Source organism: Dasypus novemcinctus, chromosome 2, assembly GCF_030445035.2.
Source record: "Dasypus novemcinctus isolate mDasNov1 chromosome 2, mDasNov1.1.hap2, whole genome shotgun sequence".
NCBI classification, from domain to species: Eukaryota; Metazoa; Chordata; class Mammalia; order Cingulata; family Dasypodidae; genus Dasypus; species Dasypus novemcinctus.
Genome location: NC_080674.1, coordinates 97,268,665 through 97,295,360, shown reverse-complemented (window position 1 = coordinate 97,295,360; position 26,696 = coordinate 97,268,665). Strand labels below are relative to the sequence as shown.

Sequence of the window (26,696 nt, the reverse complement as noted above, 5' to 3'; positions counted from 1 at the left end):
TTAATTACCAGGCCCCCAATTGGTAGTCCATGAATTCTAGCACAGGTAGTGGAGCTGGGGTTTGAGAGTGTTTTACCATTACATGGGAAGGAAGAGTGAAGTAGGCAGAATCTCAAGGTGGAGACCTAATTTATACATTGGCAATAAGCAAATCAGTGATAGCCCAGGTTGTGGAATAGGAGAGAAATAAGCAGGAGACTAACTCATTTATTTTTCAAGTTATTTTTTTTACTGAGGTTTCTTATATTCTCCTTTCATTCCCAGAATTTGTCATTCCCAGAATTTGTAGAAGATCTGACCCTACAAATAGTGAAAGATTAAGTGTCTCCAACTGTAGTGCCTGCCAGACTGTAGACTTTAGAAAATTACTGGGCCTCCACATTCGGGAATACCTTTACCTTCGGTTTTCTATGCAGGGCTTTGCTTCTCTGTATCTCTAAGCTCCCAGGGATCTCTCCACTGTGGAACTCCCAGATCATTTGTTACTGAAACCACTGATTTGATACTTAATCAGCTAATGCTTTCTAGTATTTCTTATATTGTGTTTGTTTTTACTTCTCATGTATCAAACTATGACATGCTCATTATAACAAGTTCAAACAAAAGTAGATCATAAAGAGTAAAAATTCTCCTTTCCCCTGTCCATTTTTAAATTTACCACTACAAATTAACTTTGCTAATAGTTCAGTATTCTTCTTGGCTTTTAAAGCTCATTTGTTTCAAAAATATCATACCATATGATGCTATATATGTGTTATGTATATATATATAGTTCTAGAACTTGCTTTGTAAGATTGAATAATGCAGTATTCTGGATATCTTTTCATGTCATGCCATGGAGAGCTAGATTATATTTTATAATAGGTACATAACCTTCCATTATATATATATTATAATGTTATTTAAATTATCACATGAAGTGACATCACCATATATCAAGTTTGCCCATAACAATTGCATTTTATGCCTTTTGTTCCAGTATCTCATCTGGTTTAGCATTTGTCCTAGATTTTTCATATTTGAATAAAATATTATTTAATAGTTTCATGTAAATAAACCAGAATGGATTTAAGTAGACCTTTGTACTTCTAACTCTTGCCATAGTCTCATTTTTAAATGTAGTGAACAGAATTCCCACTTCAGCATATGGTTAAATTGACAATAACCCATTTCTCTTTTCCAGATCCTTTCCTAAAGTAACATAAGCTAGCACATCTTTTTTAGTGACTTCTTGCAGGTGCTTGCTGATAATGCCCTCAGGCATGAGCAGTTCAGTACAGTTCTTTCCTTCAGGTCTCAGGTGATGGTAGTGGCAGAAGTATTTGATACTGCCACCCCTGCTGATCACATCATGTGCCAGTCTGTTGTGCTGGGCTCAGGCCCTTGGCCTGTAGATTACATGATATCCTGACTCTTTTGCTTTAGAGTGAATATTGTCTGAACTGCATTGCTTCAGGTGGTTGATCATATATCATGTGGTATAAATCTACAACTAGGTATTTATTTTATTGTTGGCTAACACAATATTATTTTGTAAAAACTCTTGGCAACAGTGATTAAAAAATCATGGTACCTTTAATGAAAAGTTAGTACTGGATTTCCCTTGACTTAAAGAATTAATGTGTAATTCACATAAAATGTTTATTGACATTTACTGTCCACTATGGTGGGGGTGTGTAATAATATCACTGACCACATGGAAACAAGAAGACATGAATCTGCTGAAGAATCTTGTTAATCTACTATATAATCTTACTTTAAGACCATGCCTGAGAACACTATATTTTAATACTTAGTTTCAGAGATGCATCCATCTGTGAAAATGACTTATTTAGATCAAATGACTGTTTTTCTAAATTAATTTCTCTCATTTTCAGTTTCAAGTTTTCTTGTACATGTATGAAAGGTGAAACAATAGCTGTTAATATACTGGCTCCATTAGAACTTCAGCAGCAGTTATATAGTACTAGTTTTATATCTGTATCATTTGATGCTTCTAATAAAAAAATCAATTCCCATAATGGTTAAAGGTTTTCATTTAATTCATGGAATCACACTAAAGCATTTGGAATGTCTTTCTGTCACAGTTTGTCTTAGTTTCCTAGCTGCTAAAACAAATACCATACAATGGGTTAGCTTACACATTGGGAATTTACTGGCTCACGGTTTTGAGCTAGAGGTCCAAATCACGGTGTCAGCAAGGTGATGCTTTGTCCCCAAAGATTGCAGCATTTTTGGGTTTGCTGCTACTGAACCTTGGTTTCTTGACTTTTCTGTCACATGACAATGCACATGGCAGCATCTTCCCCTTTTTCTCCTGGGTTCCATTGACTTCCAGTTTCTGCTCTTCAATGTGTGTTTCTCTTACTATTACTGAATTTCTTTTGCTTATAAAGGCCTCCAGTAGTCCAGATTAAGACTCATCCTATTTCAGTTGGCCACATTTTACCTGCAATAACATCTTCAAAAGGGCCTATTTACAATGTGTTCCCACCCATAGGAGTGAATTAAGATTAAGAAAGTATTTTTCTGGGGTACGTAATTCAACCTACCACACAGGTGAAATGTGTCATTGTAAAAGTAATTAAAACCTACAAATAAATCATAAATATATGTGTATATATATATATTTTTTCTGGTAATAAAAAATGTATTTTATGGTGGAACACATCATAAAAAATGTTTTTAATAAATTTGGAACTTAAGATAACTATTTGGAATTTGTTGTGATATACCCACTAATTCATAACCGTATCTTTTTGCCTAATCCAAATGAAAACTATAATTGTCAAAATGTACAAATAAGTTTACATATACACAGTAAGTGGTATACAGAATTTTTTATGATTAGACTGGTGTTGAATTTTTAAAAAATATATAAGAATAGTAATATGAATTCTCTCTGTGCTTACCATCATTAGTGGGAAATGTTTGAGCCTTTGAAGAATTATTTTGGGAATATACTATAATCATATAAAAAATTTTTGTTTAAAAAAGATCACTTACATTTTGGTTGTAATATTTTTTCTTTAATGAAAGCATTCAACAAATGGAGAACCTAAAAAATTCAAACTTTTAGGGTATTGCAATTACTGAAAACAAAGCTTGCAAACAGGAAGATATTGAAATTTATCACCATGAAGTCTAAGGGAGAACGGTGTAACAAATTAAATGACGGGAGCGCAAATGTTGTACAAGACTTAATTATTAAAATCTATAATTGTGCTTTGTAATATCTAGACTTATAGGGAAAATCTTTTGATAGAGCTTGTATTTTTAATTGAATAAGTTTTTTATATTCTGATCCAGAATAAAATTAAAATAAAGTCTATTATTTTTCAGGCTTTGTTTGTCTTTTAAAAACATTGATTAAAGAAAGACCTTCTTCATGGACACAAAACTTAGTACTGTAAAATTATTTTGTCTTAAGTATTTATATATTTCATTATTAAAAATTAAAATTGAGAATATTCTTCATTTAGCAAAATTTCCTCTGAACTTAATAAGTTTACCTGACACCTGGCCCCTGAAGAGGAGTATTTCCCAATTTAAAATATTATAATCTATATAGAAGAGTCAGTTGTGTGTATCAATTTTTAAAATTGATTAACTATAAAATGCAGCTTGGAAAAAATATAAAAGTAATATCAAATTGACAAAAGTGCTTTCTTCAGAAAAATATTAGGGTCAGTATTAAGGACAGATACAGCTAAGAAACTGATTATAAAGCATATGAAAATGCATCATGAATTACCTGTGTATATATTTTTAATGTTAAATAATATAAAGATTTTTTGCTTTAATGAACACAGATATAGCTATTTTCATCTTTTAGAATAATGTTTTTGAAAAGTTTTTGAATAGATTATTTTATAGGTTAAAACCACTTGATTAAGAAATACACATTTCAAAAATTATATAATATCAATTATTTGTAGCACTCCCTTTTGCTCTCAAGAAATTGTCCTGTTTTACATGATAAATTTTATGAACCTTTTGTAGATATATGCTTCTTCCCCTCCCTCCCAAATTTCTGCCCCACTTTTCCAAATGCTTTCTGGATTTCTGACTATTTCTTATGCATCAAATTCATTATTTCTAAAACGAACACTCCATTTCCTTATACAAGCTAACTCCTTCCTCTGATTTCCTTTTTTTTCTTAAGAGTGTAACTTTTGTCTTAGTCAGACTTTAAAATCTTGCTATAATCACTTACTCTACTCTTTGCTTTACAAAGATCATTCTGGTGGCAAAATAGCAAGTGCCTTAGAGAGAGTTAGAGATAGATAGAGGGAAACTAGGAAACTGCTGTAGTAATCTTGCTGCTGGGATTTGAATCAATTCAGGGACAGAAGGAGAGGATGGATGGATATGAGCGATATGAGGGAAGATGATCATTTGGCTTTCAGATTGGTAAAAGAATGTTGAAATGTGAGGGATGATCCCCACATTTCTAATATGAGTTCCTAGGTTGAGAGTAGTTCTATAAGAGAAGGAAGAAGTCTCTTTAAGACAATAATAAGATTGTTTGGGGTGTTGAGTTTGAGATATCTGTGGGACATCCAAGGGAGTTATATAGAATGGAGTTGGATAATAAAAATTGGTGCTCTAGCATATAGGTTGTAGTAGAAGACATGGATGTGGGTTAAAGTGTCCAAATCAGAGGATGAAGAGGAAGGAAAACAAAAGGAGCTGGTAAAGGATACAGTTGTGGTGCCTAGACTTGGCAGAGAAACAGCACCCTGAAAGTCGATGTACTGACCTTTGGGAATAGAAGGATCCAGTAATAGTATCACTTGCAGCAGTTTGGGTGGATTACTAACCTTGGTCAGTTGGGTAGTACTAATAACTTCATGAGGAATTCAGGCCTATCTCAGAAAGGAAATGTTCCCAGAAATAGTTCTAAATTTGAAACTTTAAAAAAAGTTTGAAGATTAATAAATTAAATTTCAAGGATACACTAGTCCCTTCGGATATTTTCCACTGTAATTTTTATTCTGATACTTCTTTACAAACGTATTATCTTTATTCATTTTTACTCTGCCCTTTTCAAGTTTTCCACTTTCAGTATAAGGGCATATTGAACAATGGGTGAACTTTTTGGTATCTTGGGAAGTAAATCAGTTTTATTACAACTGACATGAAGAACTATATCAGAAATCTACTTTTGAAGATTTCTGAATTGTTCAAAACAATTCAAACATCTCCTTGGACTACACTCTTAGAATTTATTTCTCAATACTATCTGTGGATAAAATTTTTAACTATTTTATGTCTTGATTTATGAGCTGTTACTTTTCAAACTTTACATCAAGAATGTATTCTATATCGTTAGACTTTGTTTAGTAATTAAAGCACCTAATTTAAGTAGTTTTCCTCCTATAATCTCTACTTATACATTATCTCTTATATGCTCACACGGCTCCCTCAGCATGGGTATATAATTCATCCTTTAGTAGAAAATACTGGCTCCTTTCATTACAATTACAGTCATTGGTCTGATAATCCTGACTCAATCTACGCAAAACAAGAAGCTCATATCAAACTCCTGGCAGGTTTAGTTAAAATTAAAATACATGCTCAACTGTAGAGATTGTCAAGTGTGGAAATAATATTTGTCCGACTGGACAGCTTTCTTTTGTAGTTGCTAAATGAAAGTTGAGATTCTGTCTGCTCCTTGAAAGCTTCTGTGTCATGAAGGTAATTTGGACTGTTTGTGGTTTGACAGGGATTATTAAAATCAGATGAAGTGAAGGGAAGCAAGTGTGAGAAAGCAAAATTGACACTGACACTCTCTATTATTTGCAGCTTGGATCATGATGACTATGTTGATATGATAGAGTCACAGTTGAGATATGTTAAGCAGCAAATTAAGTAAGAAGCAAGTATAGTGATGATTTTCAGATTTAACATAAAGAAATCCAATATTTACTTTCAATGATTGCTTTTTAAAGAGGTTTTCGGGTCCCCTCATGAATTTTTTTAATGAACAACAGATTATCCTTCCATTCAACTATAGAATTAAAATGTATATTGCAAAGAATATGTGACAAAGATTAAATACTAAAGAAACAGATCACATGATTAAAATTATAGAATTTTAAAACTTGAAGGATCCTTAAAGATTATTTTTATCTAGTTCCTTTTTTTTGTAGATGGACACTGAACAGAGATATAAAACATTACATTTATATTTATTTGAAAGTATAAATATTAATCGTGATTTTTCTCAGGTGTGTTTTCCTGGGCCTCTTCACAATGTTTTAAAAGTGTTTTAAGCCAAAATTGTAGATTTTTTCCCCTGTGTTATTATAGTTATATCTTGCCTATAAATAGAGTTATCTACTTAGATGAAGTAAAAGCCTTCCATAAATATGATTGTCTACTGAAGGCATCCTTAGCAGAAGGAATTAGAGGAATTCCAGTCTAGCTAGGAGACTATTTCAATGCTATCAGTCATGGAGAATATGGTAGAAAAATAAGTAAATGTGAGGAAATATATACGTATATATATAATATCAAAGAATATGGAGTTGTATTATGTACTGTGGAGAACCCTCAGTGGAATTTAAGCAAGGTAGTAAAATGATCACATTTTGTTAGTAAAGTGAGAAGTCTAGTGCCAGTATGGAAAGCATTCTAGAATGAAAAAATAAGGTCACTGAAAGCCATTTAGGAGACTTTTTTTTTTTTTGAGCAAGAAATAATGTCCATATTTGGGGCTCCGGTAGCAGAGACATTTAAGATCATTTGGTGACCATTTAAGACATTAGGGATAGTTAGGGTCAAAGAAGTTGATGACCATTATGACAAGGGTCAGCAAACATTTCTGTAAAGAGCCAGATAATATTTTAGAATTTGTGGACCACATATGGACTCTCTCTTTCTTTTAACCTTTAAAAATGTAAAAACTGGATGTTCCATACTTTCCTGCCCCTGATTTAAGATATTAAGGTGAGGTAGAAGGAAATTAGGTACGTGGTAACCCTGTGATATAGGAAGAGAAGCCTGTTTAGGGTAAATATTTTGAATTAAATTTTGGACATGTTGAATTTATGAGACCTTTGAGTCAACAAAGTGTAATTGTCTAGTGAGCTCTTAGAAATATGCCTTGGGGTTTTAGAGAAGGGGCTACTGTCAGAGATACAGACTTTGGATTTTTAGCATAGAGCTAATTGATGAACTAATAGGAATGAATGAGGTTACTCAATGAAAGCATGTAGAGTGAAAAGAGAACCAAGAACGGTGCCTTTAGTAATTCCAGCATGAAATGAATAGAAAGAAGAGGAGGAGCCAAGGAAGGTGAATAGGAAATTTGGGAAGATTGTAAAAAGATAACCAAATAGAGGTTTTTCTGAGGTCCAAAGGAAAAGAAAACCAAACAAATAAATGCAGACAACTGACACGAAGAATGCTTAGGAGAAGTGTTTAAAATAAAAAGCAGATCTAGAGAGAGCCCTGGGTGACTCTCAGTGTTTAATGGCAGAAATGGGAGAGGAGCCAATCAAGTTGTACATTAGTTTAATAAAAACAATTCTGGTTAATTTAAGCAAAAAACAAAGTGGCCATAGGGTAGTGAAGGGGGAGGATTAATAGTGTATGTTTCTCACTCACAGAGAACCAAAAGAAAAGCTTTTAAGAGCAGCCAGTCAGTCAGAGAAGGGCAACCAAAAGAACACACCTTCTCTTGGGAGGCTTGACTTAACTTGATTGGTTTACCATCAGTTATATTCCCTGTCCCTGCTTTCATTCCAAATTTCAAATTTTGTTGAGTTTGCATCCTATTGGTTCAGTTTGGGTCAAATGCCTGTCCCCTGGATCAGTTAGTTAAAACCAGGAAAGTCAGGTCCTGTAGCACCGAAATGGACTTAACCTCCATTGAATATCTGGTGTTTTCTCAGATACAAAAAGAAATGTGAGCTGGCCAGCTGCCCAGCGAGGTGTCTTCTAAAGGAGCCTGTGAACCAGTGGTGGGAGAGACAAGAAGAGAGCCAGGGAGGCATGATATTTTGGAAGTTTGGCAAGGGAGGACACAATTTCAAAGAAAGAATAGCTGTCAGGATCAAATAGTGCAAAAAAGGTTAAGTATGAGAGGAAGTAAAAAGTGTTTTGTCAGTTTTCAGTTTAAGGGTATAGGCAAAAACCAAACTTCTCTGTGTTTCATAAAATGAAAGGTAAAAACACAGGGCCAGGAAGTATAGACTGCTATTTTGAGAAGCTATGCTATAAAAAAAAGAGAAATTCCAGGGAGGCTTTTGACTTCACCAAATTAATGTTAAGCTAATTATTAAAATTACCTATATTTTAGGAGAATAGTACCAAATTAATATACCGGCTAATTGGTACTATTAGAAACATTTTGGAAGAAATACTTAAACCCCTGGAACATATTTTAAGAGCCCTGCATTCTTTAGAAGCACCCATTTAATTCTTTTTTTTTTTTCATATAATTTATTTTATTTTTAAAAATGTACTTAGATTATATAAATGTTACATAGAATATAAAGGGGATTCTCATATGCCCCACTCCCCAGACCTCTCACATTTTCCCACATTGGCAACATCTTCCATTAGTGTGATACATTTATTGCAATTGATAAACACATTTTGGAGCATTGACACTAAGCATGGATTATAGTTTATATTGTAGTTTACAACTCTGTAGGTTATGGCAGGATATATAATGGCCTGTATCTGTAATTGTAATGTCATTGAAGACGGTTCCCAAGTCCAAAAATGTCCCTGTATTACACCTGTTTTTCCTTCTCCCTACCCCCAGAACCTCCAGTGGCCACTGCCTCCATATCAGTGATCTTTCTTCCATTGCTAGAATCACAATAAGTCTATAGTAGAATACTAGTAAGTCTACTTTAGTCCATAGGTCATTCCCCAATCCTGAGGACTCTGTGAAGGTGATGTCTACTTTACCTTTAATTGAGGTGGGCCAATGAATGGGACTCTGTTGCTTGCAGTTGTAGATACTCTCAATTCCTTGGTATGTTGTTTGTCCATTGTCTCCTCCTTGTTAGTTGCTCTGGGTGAGTCTAATGAACTGGAGAGTAGGTGTTGCAACCCCATTGAGATTCAAGGCCCAGCTGGCAAATGGACAGCCTTAAGATTTAAGTCTCTTGGATGTATACCTACCAACTCTAGTACTAATTAAAGGTTCAAATAGAAGGACAGAAGAGCCATGTGTAGGGAAACCACAGCTGAGTCCAGCTCTGTCACACAAGGGAGCATAAATTCCAAAGTAGGGCCCACTGACCCACTGACAAGGGACCAAACTCCTGAGCTATCTGCCCTGACTATAGTGTCTGGATGTCTCCATAGGCCTCAGGAGCCCCTCTATTTGGCATAGTGTCTGCTTTGGTTGTCAATGAGATCCTGCTAAGATGTACGTAAGTGTTACCTCTCCCTTTGAAGTCTCTTAGCCATATAAACTTATTTGTCTTTACCTTCACCCTTTTGGTCAAGGTTTTTTTTTTTTCTTTCTCCAGTTGCATTGCTTGTTGGTACTTGGCAGCAATCCCTCAGTGCCAGGGAGGCTCAACCCCAGGAGTCATGTCTCACGCTGGGGGAAAGTTATTGCATTTATATGCTGAGTTTGGCTTAGAGAAAAACCACATTTAAGCAACAGGGAGGTTCCCAGTAGGTAACTCTTAGGTACCCTACAACACAGGCTAAGTTTCAATTTCAAGAGCAAAGGTTCATAAGCATAGTCATCAGTATCAAGGGTCCATCAATGGACCATCCTCCTTCACTAGTCATTGCCTCTGTACTTGAGCATTCTTGCCATTCCAATAGAGAATGTGGCAGAGTTCCCCAGGATGGGAATTTAATACTCCTTTGGTTATTGTGTGGATCTCCATCCATTGTGACTATGCCCCATGAACATTTGATATGCCTTTTATGTATGCTCAGGTACACTTCCTCCCATCACTGACACCCCAAACCAATGATCCTCCCTGGCCACAGTTGCAACCCTTATATAATCCAAAACTTCTTGAAAAATGAAACCAATAAAATAGCCAAATACAATTAATAAGAAAGTGAAATAATCATTGTAGTTTTAGGCATAATAAATAAAATACAGAATTAAAAAAAATAAAAAATAAATTAAAAAGTTGGGATATTAAAAGATAATGAAATGAAAAAATACTTAAAATTTTTTTTATCATTGTAAGATCTGTTATCCTGTATGTACAGTGACATTTTCCTCCATTTATTGTGTCTTACTGTTTTTCATTTAGTCTTCAAAGAAGTTTTAGGTTACAATAAAGTCATGTACAGAATACAGGGGACTCCCATATACCCACCATCCTTCCCCTTTTCCCCCTTCCCATATTAATGACCTTTTTATATGTGGATGATACATTTGTTACAACTCATGTACAAATACTGAAACATAGCTACTAACCATGGTCAATCAATTACATTATGGTTTACATTTTGGACCATAAATTTTATAAATTTTTGATGAAATTTAACAAGGCCTGTATCCATCATTGCTAGTTCATGTAGAACAGTTCCATTGCCCCCAAAATGCCCCCTGTTCTTTCTCCCTTCCCCTCCCCTTGGGGCCCACCTACTTGAAGGACAAGATTCATAGTTACTAGCAACAACACTGAAGGTTTGACATACTGGTCTGTCCTCCCCTATTAGGCACCCATTTATATTCAGACTGCATGCTAAGTTCAACTCATCCTTAGCTTCTTAAAAGAGAATTTTTTAAAAATGTAATTGACATCTCATAAGCTATGGTTATTATTTCCAGTTGTTACATAATATAGTTAGCTACCTATCTTTAAATACTCCATAATGTCAACTTTTTACTAATACAGATGTATTATTCCCCAAATTAGTTTTACTATACTTAAAAATTTATTAATCATTAACCCCATGGTTTGTGACATTAGTTAGTTCTATTCTCCAAATATATAATAATTTAATGATTTTAAAATTATCTGAAATGTATGCATGCCAAGTTATAAAAGTGCTGAAATTAAAATTCAATTTCACATTATCTTAGTTTCACTAGTGCACTGAAGGAAGAAGTGGCTGGAATTGCATATTGAAGATTATAAAAAGATAATAAAATGAAAATATTTCCTAGAAAGAAAAGTCCCTTTAAAAATAAATGAAAGCAATGTCAGATTTGGTGAGTAAAGCATATGACAATTAATTATGTTTGCTTGTCAAGCTGCAATAATGTATTCCGACTGATCCTGTCAATTTCTACTTCAGACACACATATATATTAATCACTAAGAGAGTAGTTACAATGAACTATTTTATATTTTTAAAAGGGAATTTTAATAGCTATAATGTGTTAATATGAGTATTTACCAGATATATTCCAGCCCATATAATTACAGTACTTCAGAACTTCCACAATTATTAGTAGAAAGCTAGCAATCTGTGGGGGGAAACCTAGTATAAAGATGAGAGTTGAGAAAATAAATTGGCTAGAATAACAAATGCTTTATTTTCTAATGTAAAACTTCAGTGTATAAAATATTGATATTGATGTATAAAAAATCGATAAATTGAGATCCACTTGAGGCTTGTTTTAGTCTTTTCAGGAAGCTAAAACAAAATTTCAACTCTTAATAAAAAAATTTCTGACAACTCTGAAACATCACAGGGGAAGATATAACCTTAAAAATAATTTATTTGTAATTACAAAAGTTTTGTAATGAAGGAAATTTATAATTATTCTCGATTGTAACAAATGTACCACACTTTTATGAAAGATGAGTTAATGGGAAAGAGTATGTGTGTGGGGCATATGGGAATTCCCTATATATATTTTTATGTAACATTTATGTAATCTAAAACTTCTTTAAAAATTAAAAAAAATTTTAAAAAGAAAGAGATACACCATACAAATAGTAAAAAATAAAAGTATATGGCAGCAATGTATAAATTTATTCAACATATATAAGAGGTCAAATAATTTTTTTAAAGTATGAGTCTATACGGAGAAGTAATTTTTAGCATTGTGATTTAGGACAGTTTTTGAAGGCAGTTGCAATCTCAGCTTTTCTACTTACTTTCTATGTGACCGTGGGCAAGACATGAACTTCCCTATGCCTCAGTTACCACGTCTTTAATGTGGAGATTGCAGGAGAGCCTATCTCATAGGATTGTGGTAAGTATTAAATGAGTTTATATTTATAAAAAGTACTTAGAACCATGCTTACCCATATAAGTGGTACATTAGTGTTTTAGCTATTATTATAATTAATATTATTATTTACCAGTCATAACTTTAATCCATGTCCCAGTGTCTGAGTTCACTGAAACTAGGTAAAATTGTCAGGATATAGTAAAACATTAAATTATGAATTATATAATGCTGATAGGACATTGTGAATGGTATAGGAAGCCTACTTTGTAACTAGGTATGGGTGAAAAAGTGAAAATGACCTGGCCGGAAGAAAAGGCTGATCCTGGTTTAAGAATGATGACCTAGTCAGAGTTTTTCTTTTGCTTAATTATCAAACCAGTAGCCAATGAACAGGATAACAGATCAAGGATACATGATGGCATATGAGGATGATTCTCTGATGTCACTCTTTTCCTTGTGGAGCCATTCTTGAAATCAGTTGGTCTTGGGTATCTTGTGTTGAGTAAGGAGTCTGACAGGATAGAGGAACCCAGAAACATTGGCTATCTGCTGCTTAGAATAATTTAGAGAGTGGGACATCAGAGGGACTCCTTATTACCATAAAATAATTTTTTGATATCTCACATTTCCTCTTCTCACAAATTATTTCTTGCTAATCCAGAGTCTACTTCAGCTTTCCAATTAGCAGGCCTGACCAAAGCCTACGAGAAGATGGAAGGGTTAAAAATGGCTCTAAGAGGCCAAGAGACAGGAGAAATGATTATATCAATAAATGAAATAGCCAGGTCTATTGGAATGCTCATTTGGGAGGTTTAGAAATCTGTCCTTCTCATTCCTTTTCTTAAGAGACTACAACAAATTTATAGATAGAAGAAACCTTCGACCTAATAAATCCATCCATCTCATTTTATAAATGAGCAAAGTGAGCTCTCTCTAGAGAGGTCTAATGACCTACTAAGGGTCACACAGAGATTAGTGAAACCAGGATCAGGATTCAGTCTACTGATTCTTGATTCAGTAACATATAGAATTAAATGTTTTTTTATATTTTTTATTTTTTTATATTGTAAAATTCTGAAACTTGTTCAGTTACAAATGGAACATAGTTATTTTTCATTAATCAGAATACTGCTTTTTCTTACTATGCTCATTAGCAGTGTTTATATTAGGTATATGTTAGGTTAGATGCTGATACTGAATGAAAGGGCTTCACATGAGCTTGTGGACACATTAATTTCACAGTCTGTCCACAGATCTGAGAAGGCATGTGAACCCCTTCATTGAGCTTTTCCATAGAAAAGTAGTCACATGTTCTTAATGTTTCCCCTTCAGTTACTCTATTTCAGTGTGAACTTCTTCCTGATGGTTGGCTTTTCCACCTTCTTCCAGTCCTTGTTAAATATGTGTTGTTTAGTCATAAGAAGAATACTGACTCTCTGGTATTTTATTATTGAAGAAACAGAAGAAAGATAAAATAACAACTAACTATTGTGTGGGAGAGTTTAAAGAAAAAGAGACCCTTGGATAGAGAGGTATTGTTTTAAAATATGGTAAAACGACAAGTGATATTCCAAAATTATTTTTTTCATTTTAATAAATCAATTTTATTGATACATACTAATAAAGCATACAGTTTATCCAAAATGTACACTCAATGGTATTTGGTATAACCACATAGTTGTACATTCATCACTTCAATCATTATTAGAGCATTTTTATTATTTCAAAAATATTAATAAGCATAAAACAAACAAGAAAAATCTTCACCTCTCAATTTCTCTATGTTTCCCTTTGTGTACATAGCTGCTATGTCTGGCTATTCTTGTATAATTATTTATTGATTGATTAAGCAGTTTTATTGAGATACATTCACATACCATACTATCTATCTAAAGTATATTATCAATGGTTATAGTATAATCACAAATTGTACTTTCATCATCACAAAAAGTTTTAGAATTATTTCATTACTCCAAAAAGAAAAACTCCATACCTTTTAGCATGCCTTTCCTAACCCTACATTACCACTAATCAAATTTCATCTTTATAAATTGATTTATATTTACATTTTATGCAAATCCATTCATATAATATGTTACACAATGTATTTAATTCATAATAATGCAGTCATACAGTATTTGTCCCTCTGTGTGTGGCTTGCTTCACACAACATAATGTCCTTCAGGTTCATTCATGTTGTCATACGCTTTATAACTTCATTTCTTCCTACACCGCATAATATTCCATCATGTAAATATATCATTGTTTGTTTTTCCATTCATCTGTTGATGGATGGATACCTGGGTATATGTCCAGTACTGATATTGCAGGGTCATGTGGCAAATCTATATGCAATTTCTTTAGGAACTGCCAAACAGTTCTCCACAGTGGCTGTATCATTCTGCATTCCCACCAACAGTGAATAAGTGTTCCTACCTTCATATCCTCTCTAACACTTGTAGTTCTCTGTCTTTTTATTAGTGACCATTCTGATAGATGTGAAATGATATCCATGTAGTTTGATTTGCATTTCCCTAATCATTAGTGATATTGAACATTTTTTAATGTATTCTTTTTTTGCCACTTGTATTTCTTCTTTGGATACATGTCTATTAAAATCTTTGGCCCATTTTTTAATCAGGTCATTTGTTTTTTTGTTATTGAGTTGTAACATCTTCTTATTGGACATGCAATTTCCAAATATTTTTTCCAATTGAGTGGGCTGCCTTTTCACTCTTTTGACAAAGTCCTGTGAGGTGCAAAAGTGTTTAATTTTGAGGAGGTCCCATTTATCTATTTTTTCTTTTATTGCACATGCTTTGGGTATAAGGTCCAAGAAACCACCACCTACCACAAGGTCTTTAAGATCTTTTCCTACATTTTCTTCTAGTACTTTTTTTTTAGACTTTTTTTTTAAAGATTTATTTATTTATTCCTCTCCCTTCTCCCCCCTCCCCCCGTTGTCTGTTCTCTATTTGCTGCGTCTTCTTCTTTGTCTGCTTATATTGTCAGCGGCACAAGAATCTGTGTTTCTTTTTGTTGCGTCATCCTGTTGTGTCAGCTCTCCGTGTGTGCGGTGCCATTCCTGGGCAGGCTGAACTTTTGCGCTGTGCGGTTCTCCCTATGGGGCTCACTCCTTGCGCGTGGGGCTCCCCCACGGGGGACACCCCTGCGTGGCACAGCACTCCTTGTACATGTTAGCACTGCGCATGGGCCAGCTCCACACGGGACAAGGAGGCCCAGGGTTTGAACCGTGGACCTCCCATGTGGTAGACAGACGCCCTAACCACTGGGCCAAGTCCACTTCCCATCTTCTAGTACTTTTATGGTACTGGTTTTTGTATTTAGGTCTTTGATCCATTTTGAGTTGATTCTTATATAAGGATCTTATATAAGGATTCTTATATAAGATAGGAGTCTTCTTTCATCTTTTGGGTATAGGTGTCTAGTTCTTTCAGCACTGTTTGTTGAAGAGACTGTTTTGTCCTGTTAGCATGGACATAGTAGGTTGGTCAAAAACCAGTTGACCATAGAGGTGAGAGTTTATTTCTGGATTCTCAATTCTTTATATATTTTAAGATTTATTTTTTATTTATTTCTCTCCCCTTTATTTCTCTCCACAGAGAGCAGTTGTCTGGTCTCTGTGTCCATTCGCTGTGTGTTCTTCTGTGTCTGCTTGTATTCTTGTCAGCAGCACTGGGAATCTGTGTCTCTTTTTGTTGCGTCATCTCGCTATGTCAGCTCTCCTTGTGTGTGGTGCCACTCCTCGGCAGGCTGAAGTTTCTTTCGCACGGGGCGGCTTTCCTTACGGGGTGCACTCCTTGCGTGTGGGGCTCCCCTATGCAAGGGACACCCCTACGTGGCATGGCACTCCTTGTACGCATCAGCACTGTGCATGGGTCAGCTCCACACAGGTCAAGGAGGCCCTGGGTTTGAACCATAGACCTCCCATGTGGTAGGCAGACGTTCTATCCATTGAGTCAAGTCTGCTTCCCTGGATTCTCAATTCTGTCCTACTGATCAATATGTCTATCTTATGGCAGTACCTACCATGCTGTTTTGACCACTGTTGCTTGGTAATATGTTTCAAGGTAGGCAGTGAAATTCCTCCTCTTTTTCAGAATGCTTTTGGGTATTCAGCTGTACTTTCTCTCCCAAATGAATTTGAAAATTGCCCTTTCTAATAAGTAAAGTAAACTGTTGGAATTTTGATTGGTATTGAATTGAATCTATAAATCAGTTTGGGTAAGTTTGGTCTGTAATTTTATTTTCTTGTAGTGTCTTTATTTGGCTTTGGTATTAGAGTGATGTTGGCATTATAAAATGTGTTGGGTAGTTTCCCCCTCTCTTCAATTCTTTGGAAGAGTTTGAACGGGATTGGTGTTAATTCTTTTTTAAATGCTTGGTAGAATTCACCTGTGAAGCCATCTGGTACTGGACATTTGTTTGCTGGGAGATTGTTGATGACTATTTAATCTCTTTAAATGTGAATGGTTTGTTAAGTTCTTGTATTTCTTGTAGCATCAGTGTAGGTTGGTTGTAACATTTCTAGGAATTTGTCCATTTCATCTAGGTTGTCTAGTTTGTTGGCATACAGTTTCTCATAGTATCCTCTTATGATACTATGATACTTTTATCATAAGATATCTCTTATGATACTTTTTTATTTCTGTGGGGTCAGTCGTAACTTCCTCCCTATCATTTTTTATTGTGTTTATTTGCATCTTCTTTCTTTTTTTCTTTGTTAGTCTAGCTAGGGGTTTGTCAATTTTATTGATCTCAAAGAACCAGCTTTTGATTTTGTTGATTTTTCTCAAATTTTTTGTTGTTGTTTTCAATTTCACTTATTTCTGCTTTTTTTTTCTTTTTTAAATTTTTGTTTTTAATTTTCTTTTTTTGTCTTTTTACAAACCCTTTTCAACAGATTGCAGCAAGTGAGCTGCTCTGCTACATATGAAACCCTGACCCAGAAGCAGGTCATCTACATTGGTTTAGTACCAGGTTCCCCGCCAACGAGCCGTGTGTGACGGACAAGGGGGCAGCCCCCTTTCCAGCTGCACCCCAAAACAGGACAAGGGGCTCTCCGCACTGGACCTGGTCCAGATGCGAGGCAGGAGGGGCAACTCATCGGGCACACAGGACAGCGGGGGGTAGGGGGGAAGGGCTGGGACCTGCTATCAGAGGCCAACTGAGGGTGTGCGGCCCTGCCATGTGGTTCCACCTGGTATTTCTGCTCTAATGTTTATTATTTCTTTCCTTCTGCTTGCTTTGGGATTGGTTTGCTGTTCTTTTTTAGTGTCTCTAGTTGTTCAGTTAAATATTTGAGTTTAGCTCTTTCTTCTTTTTTAATATATCCATTTAGGGCTGTAAATTTCCCTCTCAAGGCTGTCTTTGCTGTATCCCATAAGCTTTGATAAATTGTGTTCTCGTTTTCATTTGTCTCAATGTTTACTGATTTCACTTGCAATTTCTTCTTTGACTCACTGATCATTTAGGAGTGTATTGTTTAGCCTTCACACATTTGTGAGTTTACCTTTTTCCTGTCTATTATTGATTTCCACTTTCATTCCATTATGATCTGTGAAGGTACTTTGCATAATTTCAGTCTTTTTATATTTATTGAGAGCTGCATTTTTCTCTAACATGTGGTCTACCCTGGAAAAGACTCATGGGCACTTGAGAAAAATGTATAACCTCCTGAGTTCGGATGCAATATTCTGTATATGTCTTCTAGGTCTAGCTTGTTTTTCATATTGGTCAAGTTTTTTCTTTCCTTGTTGATCTTCTGTCTAGATCTTCTATCTAACAATGGGAATGGTGTGTTGACATCTCCAATGATTATTGTAGAGATATCTGTTTCTCCCTTCAGTTTTGCCAGAGTTTGTCTAATGCATTTTGGGGGTCCCTGGTTAGATGCATAGATTTTTATGACTTATATCTTACTGGTGGGTTGTCCCTTTTATTAATATATAATAGCCTTCTGTATCTCATAACTTTTTTGCATTTAAAGTCTGTTTTGTCCAATATTAGTATAGCTGCCCCTGCTCTTTTTGGTTGCTATTTGTGTGAAATATCTTTTTCCAACCTTTCACAATCAGCTGGTTTGTATCCCTTGGTCTAAGATGAGTCTTTTGTAAGCAGCATATGCATGGATCATGTTTTTTATACATTCTTTCAGCCTCTGTCTTTTGATTGGGGAGTTAATCCATTCATATTCAGTGATGTTACATACATTCGTTATTTACTTCCACCATTTTATTCTTTGATTTTCTATGTCATTTATTTTCATCTGTTTTTTACTCTTTCGGTTATCCTTTCTGCTATTCTTTCTTCCATACTCTCCTCCAAGCCTCTCCTATCTTTTTCTTTTAGGCGCTAAGGCTTCCTTTAATATTTCCTGCAAATGTTGGTTCTTTTTTACAAACTCTCTTAGTTTCTGTTTGTGAATATTTTATATTCACCTTCATATTTGAAGGACAATTTTGCTGGATACAGAATTCTTGGCTGGCAGTTTTTCTCTTTCAGTCTCCTAATTGTATCATACCACTGTCTTCTTGCCTCTGTGGTTTCTGATGAGAAATCTACACTGTCTTACTAGGCATCCCTTGTATGTGTGTGATGATTTGCATCTCCCTTGCCGCTCTGAGAATTTTCTCTTTATCTTTGACATTTGACTTTCTGAGTAGTATGTATCTTGGAGTAGGTCTATTCTGATTTATTCTGTGCACTTCTTGGACATGTAAGTTCATTTCTTTCATGAATGTTAGGAAATTTTCAGCTACTATTTCCTCAGATACTCTTTCTGCCCCTTTTCCCTTCTCTTCTCCTTCTGGAACTCCCACGATACCTATGTTGTGTTTTGAGTTGCCATTCAAAACCCTGAACCCCTTTTCTCTCTCTGTTCTTTTCTTTCTTCAATTTCAACTGTTCTGTCTTGGGTATCAATTCTTCTTTCATTTTGAGACTGTTGTTGCATGCCTCTAATGTGTTTTTTATCTCACCTATTGTGTCTTTCATTCTCATGAGCTCTGTTACTTTTCTTTTCTGGATTTCAATTTCTTCTTTGTGCTCTCTCAATGTCTTCTGGATGTTGTTTATCTCTTTTGCCATATTATCTTTCAACTCATTAATTTGATTTTGGAAATTTATGTTCATCTTGTTACTTGATTCTCTCAAATCCTGTGTCTCTGGAGGCTTTGATATATTCCTTTCTTTGGGCCATGCCTTCCATTTTCTTAGTATGGCTCAAAATTTTTTGCTGATGTCTAGGCTTCTGATTAGGATATAGTTTACTCAGATGTTCAATTTCTTTCTCTTTCGTAGGAATTTAGTGGCGGAAAACTCTGTGTTATTGCTGCTCTTTGATTCTTTGTTTGACCTGGATCATTTAGAATATCCCTGTTAGTTGCTTAAAACTGGGCTTTGGACTCAATGGGTTGCAGACCCACTTCCTAGGGCCTTGGGGAGGGAGGCTGTAAAAGCCAGAAAAAGTGTCTCATTTATTTTTAATTTTCTCATGCGTACTACTGTTGTCTGCCAGCAGATGGTGCTTGGTGGCAGCCCTATCAGTTCAAAGCCTTGTTGGCCAGTGTTTCCTGAAACACAGACCAGATCAATCTGATAAAGGTTCCTGCCTGAGGCCAAGAGCCTTGTAATTCAAACTTTCTCAGAGGGTTCTCCAGCTCGCTCTGGCAGCGGGCTCCCTTTTCCCTGGTAGAACATAATTCCATTCCCCTCTGTGTCCAGGTTAGTGGAGAAGGAGATTGGGAGGGTCAGATTTCTTTAGTTCCTTGCTGGCTCCAAGGCAAACAATGGCACAGTCCCACCGGGCCTCGAAGGGCTCCTGGGACACAGCAGACCAATTTGTGAATCAAAAGCTGAGTCAGTCTTAGTCTGTGTCCCTCTCTCTTCCCTTTCCTGGGGCGGTGGATCCCTGAAGCCCCTTGTCTGTAGCTGGCTCAGAGGCTTGAGAATTCTAAAATGTATTTAGTGTGGAGGAGGTTGCCAGCAGCAGCAGCCGCTTGTTTCAACTCACAGTTCTGCTGTTACAATTCCCCTCCTTTTTCCCTTTTTCTTCTGGTGGTGTCCAGCATTCGCCTGGTGTCCTAAACCCTAGATATTTTTCTTGGTCGACTCAGGCTGTCCTTTAGCTATTTTTCTGGAGGAGAAGCGTCCTTTGTCTTTCTAGTCCGTCATCTTCCTGGACATCTCAAAATTATTTTTGTGGACTTTCTTTTGATCATATAAGGTATGATTTTTATGACTTTATTGTCATGTTTCTGGCAGTGCTTAGAGTATAGTATGTTCATATTTTATTATAGTCACTGTTCTTGGGAATTTATAACTCAATTGTTATTTGCCTAGGGTTGAAACTTCATCTGCAGATATTTGGTTTAGGTATAATTTTTCAAACATAACTCTTTAATCATTTTAAAGGGCAATAATTAATATTAGATTGCCTGTTAATACTTGCTTGAAATATTAAGCACTGTTTTTTAGAGAAAATGATCAGATCCACAGAAATGAAAATGAAAAGCATTGCTGTAAAATGGCAATTTCAAAAACTGTTATTGTATTTTGAAAAGGCTTGGCTCCTCTTTTTGATTGACTATAAATTAGGTTAAGAGGCGTCATTCTTTTTTATATCAAATTATGATTATTTCCTTAATGCTAGCTTAATAGTTGTAAATATAGGAACATAACAGAATATACTGCTATATCTTGATCCACAGCTTCCCATCCTCTCTCTTTTGCCCCCTAAAATATTTAAAGGTATTTCTGCTTTTCTGAAATACTGCTGAAATATTTGCCAAACCATATTGTCCCTTGATCATTTAGTTTTCTGTTTTTGAGCCTGTTGTTATCTTTTACTTAGAAAATATCAGTAACCTTTCTGCTGGTTCCCTTTCTTATGGTTTGTTTCTTTTTGTTGTTCTACTCTTTAAACTGTTTTCTCTCTCTCTGGTCCTTCATGATGCCCAGCCCAGGGCTAGATACACAAAGGACCTGCAGAATGCATGTAAGGGTTTGGAATTGATACCTGTGCCTGTGCTCACTTCAGTGCCTGCTTCTTCCTCAACATTGTCCTGCAGGGATCACTGCCATCCTAATGAGAACACTTTTAAATCCAAACTTCAGCATCTTCTGCCATAGTCCACTGTTCCCTCTTTTGTTTATTTTTCATGTTAGTCCTATGCATCCCTATTCTCTCAAGCTAATTTTCTCATCCTATTCTAATTTGCCCATCAGATTTTCCATCTCTGTCCCACAGTATTTTAAACTTACTGCTGCTTTATCTATAAAGCTGAGTTTTCCTTTTCTTGTCTTTGTCACCTTAAACCTTATAACTGTGGAAGCATCACAGCTCTGTACAGGTCATATGGAAATTATGAACATCATTTGGGTGCATGATCATTGTTATTAAATCCCATTCCTTTAATGTGTTCTTTGTGTTTATTGACTAGCTGCTATACAGAGATGAGATGAAGAGGATCACATAGTCATGTCTATGTGGAATGGCTACCTTGGTTATCCCTCAAAATCATGGTTACCAACCTCATCTGAATCAATATGTTTTGATCTGTTCTCATTTTACTCCAGAACAGATTTCAATGGAAGATATAAAACACACATTCAATATCAAAATAATACGAAACAATATACTTTAAAAAAATTTTATTTATTTCTCCCCTTCCCTCCATTGTCTGCTCTCTGTGTCCATTAGCTCTGTGTTCTTCTGTGTCTGCTTATATTCTTATTAGGCAACTTCAGAAACCCATCCTGGGACCTTCCGGAGTGGAAGAGAAGTGATCATTCTTTTGTGCCACCTGAGCTCCCTGGTCTGCTGCTTCTCTTATTATCTCTCCTCTGTTTCTGTTTTTGTTGCCTCATCTTGCTGCACCAGCTCTCCTGCATGGGGCAGTACTCCACACAGGCCAGCACTCTGTGCGGGCCAACACTCCACGTGGGCCAGCTCACCACACAGGCCAGCTTGCCTTCACGAGGAGGTCCTGGACATTGAAGCCTGGACCTCCTATATGGTAGACAGGAGCCCAATTACTTGAGCCACATCCACTTCCCAATATACTTTTTTTTTCTCTCTATTTTTTTTTAAATGTTACATTAAAAAAAAAAAAAATATATATATATATATATATATATATAAAAGAGGTCCCTGTATACCCCCCACCCCCTCACCCCACTCTTCCCACATCAACAACCTCTTTCATCATCATGGCACATTCATTGCATTTGGTGAATACATTTTGGAACACTGCTGCATCACATGGATAATGGTTTACATTGTAGCTTACATTCTCCCCCAGTCCACCCAGTGGGCCATGGCAGGACATTAATGTCCAGCATCTCTTCCTATAGTACCACCCAGGACAACACTAAGTCCCGAAAATGCCCCCACATCATATCTCTTCTTCCCTCTCCCTACCCTCAGCAGCTACCATGGCCACTTTCTCCACATCATTGCTACAGTTTCTTTCCATTACTAATCATAATAGTTCCATAGTAAAGTATCAGTAAGTTCACTTTAAAAAGAGTTAGAGGTCATCCCAGGGGCCATGCTTACACACGCCTCAGCAGGATCCCAGAGATAGCCAAAGTAGATACAACCCCAGGTACTGGCTCTCCTGAGGACTACAGAGACCCACAGGTTCTATGGTCATGGCAGATGGCTATGGAGTTCAGTGCCATGTCAGTTGGCCCTACTTAGGAGTTTGTGTTCCTGAGTGTGATGGAGTTGGACTCAGATGTGACCCTTCTACACATGCCTCTTCTGTCACTTTTACTGAACCTGTGGTTGGTGCTAGGGTTGGTGTATATTCAGGGGACCTGAATCTCTGTACTGTTGATGTGACAGCTGGACCCTGAGCCTCAGCAGACTTGCAACTTCTACCCTCTAGTTGATTGGACTTACCCCAGCCAGCTAACAGGGAGGTGAAGAAGGTCAGCCACCACACCAGGGAGCCAAGAATGCCTATAACTGCAAGCAGGAGAATTGCAACCATCATCCATGTGGAATCTAAGCCCCCTCTCAATATAGAGGTGGAGTGGACATAACCAATATACTATTTAATAGCGTTTGCAAGTACAGATAGCACAAAATGATGCAAAATGTTTGGTGAATTCATTGTAGTTAATCAAGGAAGGTATTTTGGAGTAAAGTAAGTTTTTAATTAAATTTTGAAATAAATGATAAATGTGAACTGACAAAGACAGGGTTTTAAGGTTGGAAGGCATGTAATTTGAAGGTGGATGAAAATGTAAAATAAAAAATTACAAGATTCCTGAAAGCATGGGTAATTGCTTTTGTAAGTTTTCTGATTGTAAATAAAATAAGTACTCATTGCAAAAACATAGAAAAATGCTAAAGGTAAAAGAAAATAAAAATCATAGCTGCAACCTTCAGGATTAATCACATTAACATTTTGGTTAATATTGTTTCTACTAAACTATGTTTCATACACAATAAAAAACAATTCATCTCTCAAGAGACCAGCACCCTCAAGCTTTTAGAGCCAAACAGATTTGTGCTCAAATCCTAACCATTGTACTGGGTAGCTATGTTGCATCAACATGTTAATCTCTCTGGCCCCAAATTCCCTTTCCTATAAATAAGGATGATAAGTATCTTGTAGAGTTACTATGAAGATTAAGGAAGATAATATATGTAGAGTCCTTGCACATAGTAGATATACAGTAAATAATATTTATTGTCATTTTTGCTATTATATTTAAGTTGACATTTCTTTCGTTTTGAATTTATGGAGTCTGAATTAACAAGGCTTTATAATATTGACTACTTGGAACACCTCTGAACCTCTGATTATTGGCATATAACTTGCTTTATTACAGAGGCTGGCTACAAACAAAATATTTATTTAGTTTGGATTCTCTGCAGGAACCTTGAGCCAATCAAATCTTTTCTTTACAAAAATGATTTTTTTTTTCTCCTTCCAATGAGTTTTTTTTTAAATTTTTTTATTTTTTATTGACTTTGTAATAATATTACATTAAAAATATATATGTGAGGTCCCATTCAACCCCACCCCCCCCACCCCCCTCTCCCCCCCCCCAACAACACTCGTTCCCATCATCATGACACATCCCTTCCAATGAGTTTTGAAGAGCTTATCAATCTGTGGAGTTGAACTACCCAAAATGATTCAGAAATATGCAAATACATGAACTGAATTCATTATTGGTAATTTGGGCTATTGAGTTTAACAATGGCTATTCCGTTTATAGCTGTAACTAGTTGAGCATGTAGTGAGATAGGAAGATATCATACTCATTGGTTATGTGGAAATATTGAGGTTTTGGTGCTTGAAAAAGTATAACTTCTGATTGACATAAAAATTTTATACCATTTAGTTTATAGTTTTTTGGTTATACTTTTTTAGCATGATTTCAAGTTATTTCAAATTAATATTTGTTATGTCACAGACTTTATATTAAAATGTTTTACTTGGGTATTTTCCTTTGAATAACAAAATAAAGCTTTAGCCCAAGACTACTTCTTTGAAGTTCCAGATAGAACCTGTAAGAACTCTGATTATTTATTATAAGAAATCAAATTAGCCTTTTGAATAGGAAATGATGAAGTCCATTGCCATTGTAGCCTCTGCAAAACTTTTTAGACAGTTTTTCAAGTACTTTGGCTTATCCAAACTTAAACCACATTTTCTTAAGCCCCTTTTCTTGTTAATATTTATTTCATATATATTTGTTGTAATTTAATGTTTACATTTGTCATTCATTTGTATCATCAGCCATAAAATACTTTAAAAGCACTGTTTTATGACCAACAAGCTTCTAAGCCTTTTATGTCACTTTTTCTTTGAAAAATAATGATACTATCTTCATAATGTGGTAAATTTTAAATTTTGAAAAGTTTAGATTTATATTCCAGTTATTTGATTCAAGTTAATTTTAGCTTTTATCATATATCACTACTCTCTAAAGCTATGTAGAAATGTAGTTATCCATTCTTAAACAGTCATTAAATAACATTTAATACATTAAATAACAAGTATTTAATGGAGAAAATTAACCCAGGTCATTGTGACTGCAAACTCAGTGTCTTCTAACCATTGGGCTATATTGTCCCTCTTATTAGTTATCCTTTCTCTTTTTATACTTTCTTTTCCCATTCCAGGGACTGTGAGAAAAAATAATAGATATGAAAATAGAATTGAAATATTTCTCTTATTTGATTCATTTTACTGCTGAATAAAGTTTTTAACACAATCATATTTGAAGTACACTAAAACTTTGATTTAAAGGAATTCTAAAGTGAATTTTCCTGTACTTTTTTGTCCTAAAGCTACAACCCCTTAGGAATGCCAGAGGAAGAGGATTAGGAATACTGTATTAGTCAGCCAAAAGGGTGCTGGTGCAAAATACCAGAAATTGGTTGGTTTTTATAAGAGTATTTATTTAGGGTAGGAGATTACAGATACCAGGCCATAAAGCATAAGTTGTTTCCCTCACCAAAGTCTATTTTCATGTGTTGGAGCAAGATGGCTGCCAATGACTGCAAGGGTTCAGGCTTCCTGGGTTCCTCCCTTGCAGGGTCTTGCTTCTCTCTGGGTTTAAGATTCCTTTCTTCCTGGGGCTGGCTTCTCTTTCTTCTGTAAGCTTACTTCTCAAGGCTCCAGTTTAAGTCTTCAGCATCAAATTCCAACATCAAAAACCCCCAACTATGTCCTTTGCCATGCCTTTTACCAGTGTGCCCCCACCCACCAAGGGGTGGGATTCAGTGCCTTAATGATGTGGCCCAATCAAAGCCCTAATCATAATAGACTCTGAACTTCAGTGTTCTTTAAAAGAAAGTAAGTGGAAGCGGACTTGGCCCAGTGGTTAGGGAGTCTGTCTACCACAAGGGAGGTCCATGGTTCAAACCCTGGGCCTCCTTGACCCATGTGGAGCTGGTCCACGCAAGGTGCTGATGCACGCAAGGAGTGCCCTGCCACGCAGGGGTGTCCCCGCGTAGGGAGCCCCATGTGCAAGGAATGCGCCCCGTAAGGATAGCCACCCAGTGCGAAAGAAAGTTCAGCCTGCTCAGGAGTGGCGCCACATACATGGAGAGCTGACACAACAACAGAAAGCATGCCACTGACAACAACAGAAAGCGGACAAAGAAGACGCAGCAAATAGACACAGAGAGCAGACAACTGGGGCAGGGTGGGGGGGGGGGGGAGAGAAATAAATATAATAAATCTTTAAAAAAAATAAAAGAAAGGAAGTAATTTTACTTTGGCTATATACCTTTTGAGAGGTTTTTATTGATGAAGGAACAACACACACACACACACACACACACATATATATATATATAATCTTCCCTTGAATATACTTGAACTCTTTTTCTGCCTCATAAACATCCAGGACTGAGGACTGAGTCTCTTGAGTATGTAGAGTAAAATCATACAAATACAGAAATGTCCTGTCAGCACCAATTTTCAGAATGTGTTCTCCTTAAAAAAAAAAATGCAAGTATAGAAAATGCTCATGAAAAACATATTCAGTATTCCTTTAAGAATAATAGATG

At 35.9% G+C, this 26,696-nt stretch overlaps 1 protein-coding gene across 9 annotated transcripts in view; it reads left to right on the top strand.

Moving 5' to 3' along the window:
* Positions 1–26,696, top strand: part of KIAA0825 (KIAA0825 ortholog) — a 447,444-nt gene that overhangs the window by 33,758 nt on the left and 386,990 nt on the right. For 2 of the 9 annotated variants that reach the window (XM_058276251.2, XM_058276247.2), the window contains one exon: positions 12,076–12,151. The exons of 5 other annotated variants lie outside the window; for them this stretch is intronic. In XM_058276251.2, coding sequence (XP_058132234.1) covers positions 12,113–12,151 — 39 coding nt within the window. In that variant the 5' untranslated portion in view covers positions 12,076–12,112. Of the gene's footprint in view, positions 1–11,063; positions 11,159–12,075; positions 12,152–13,558; positions 13,663–26,696 lie in introns of those variants that run through there. 2 more of the 9 variants (XM_058276252.2, XM_058276261.2) reach the window with 2 other exon arrangements.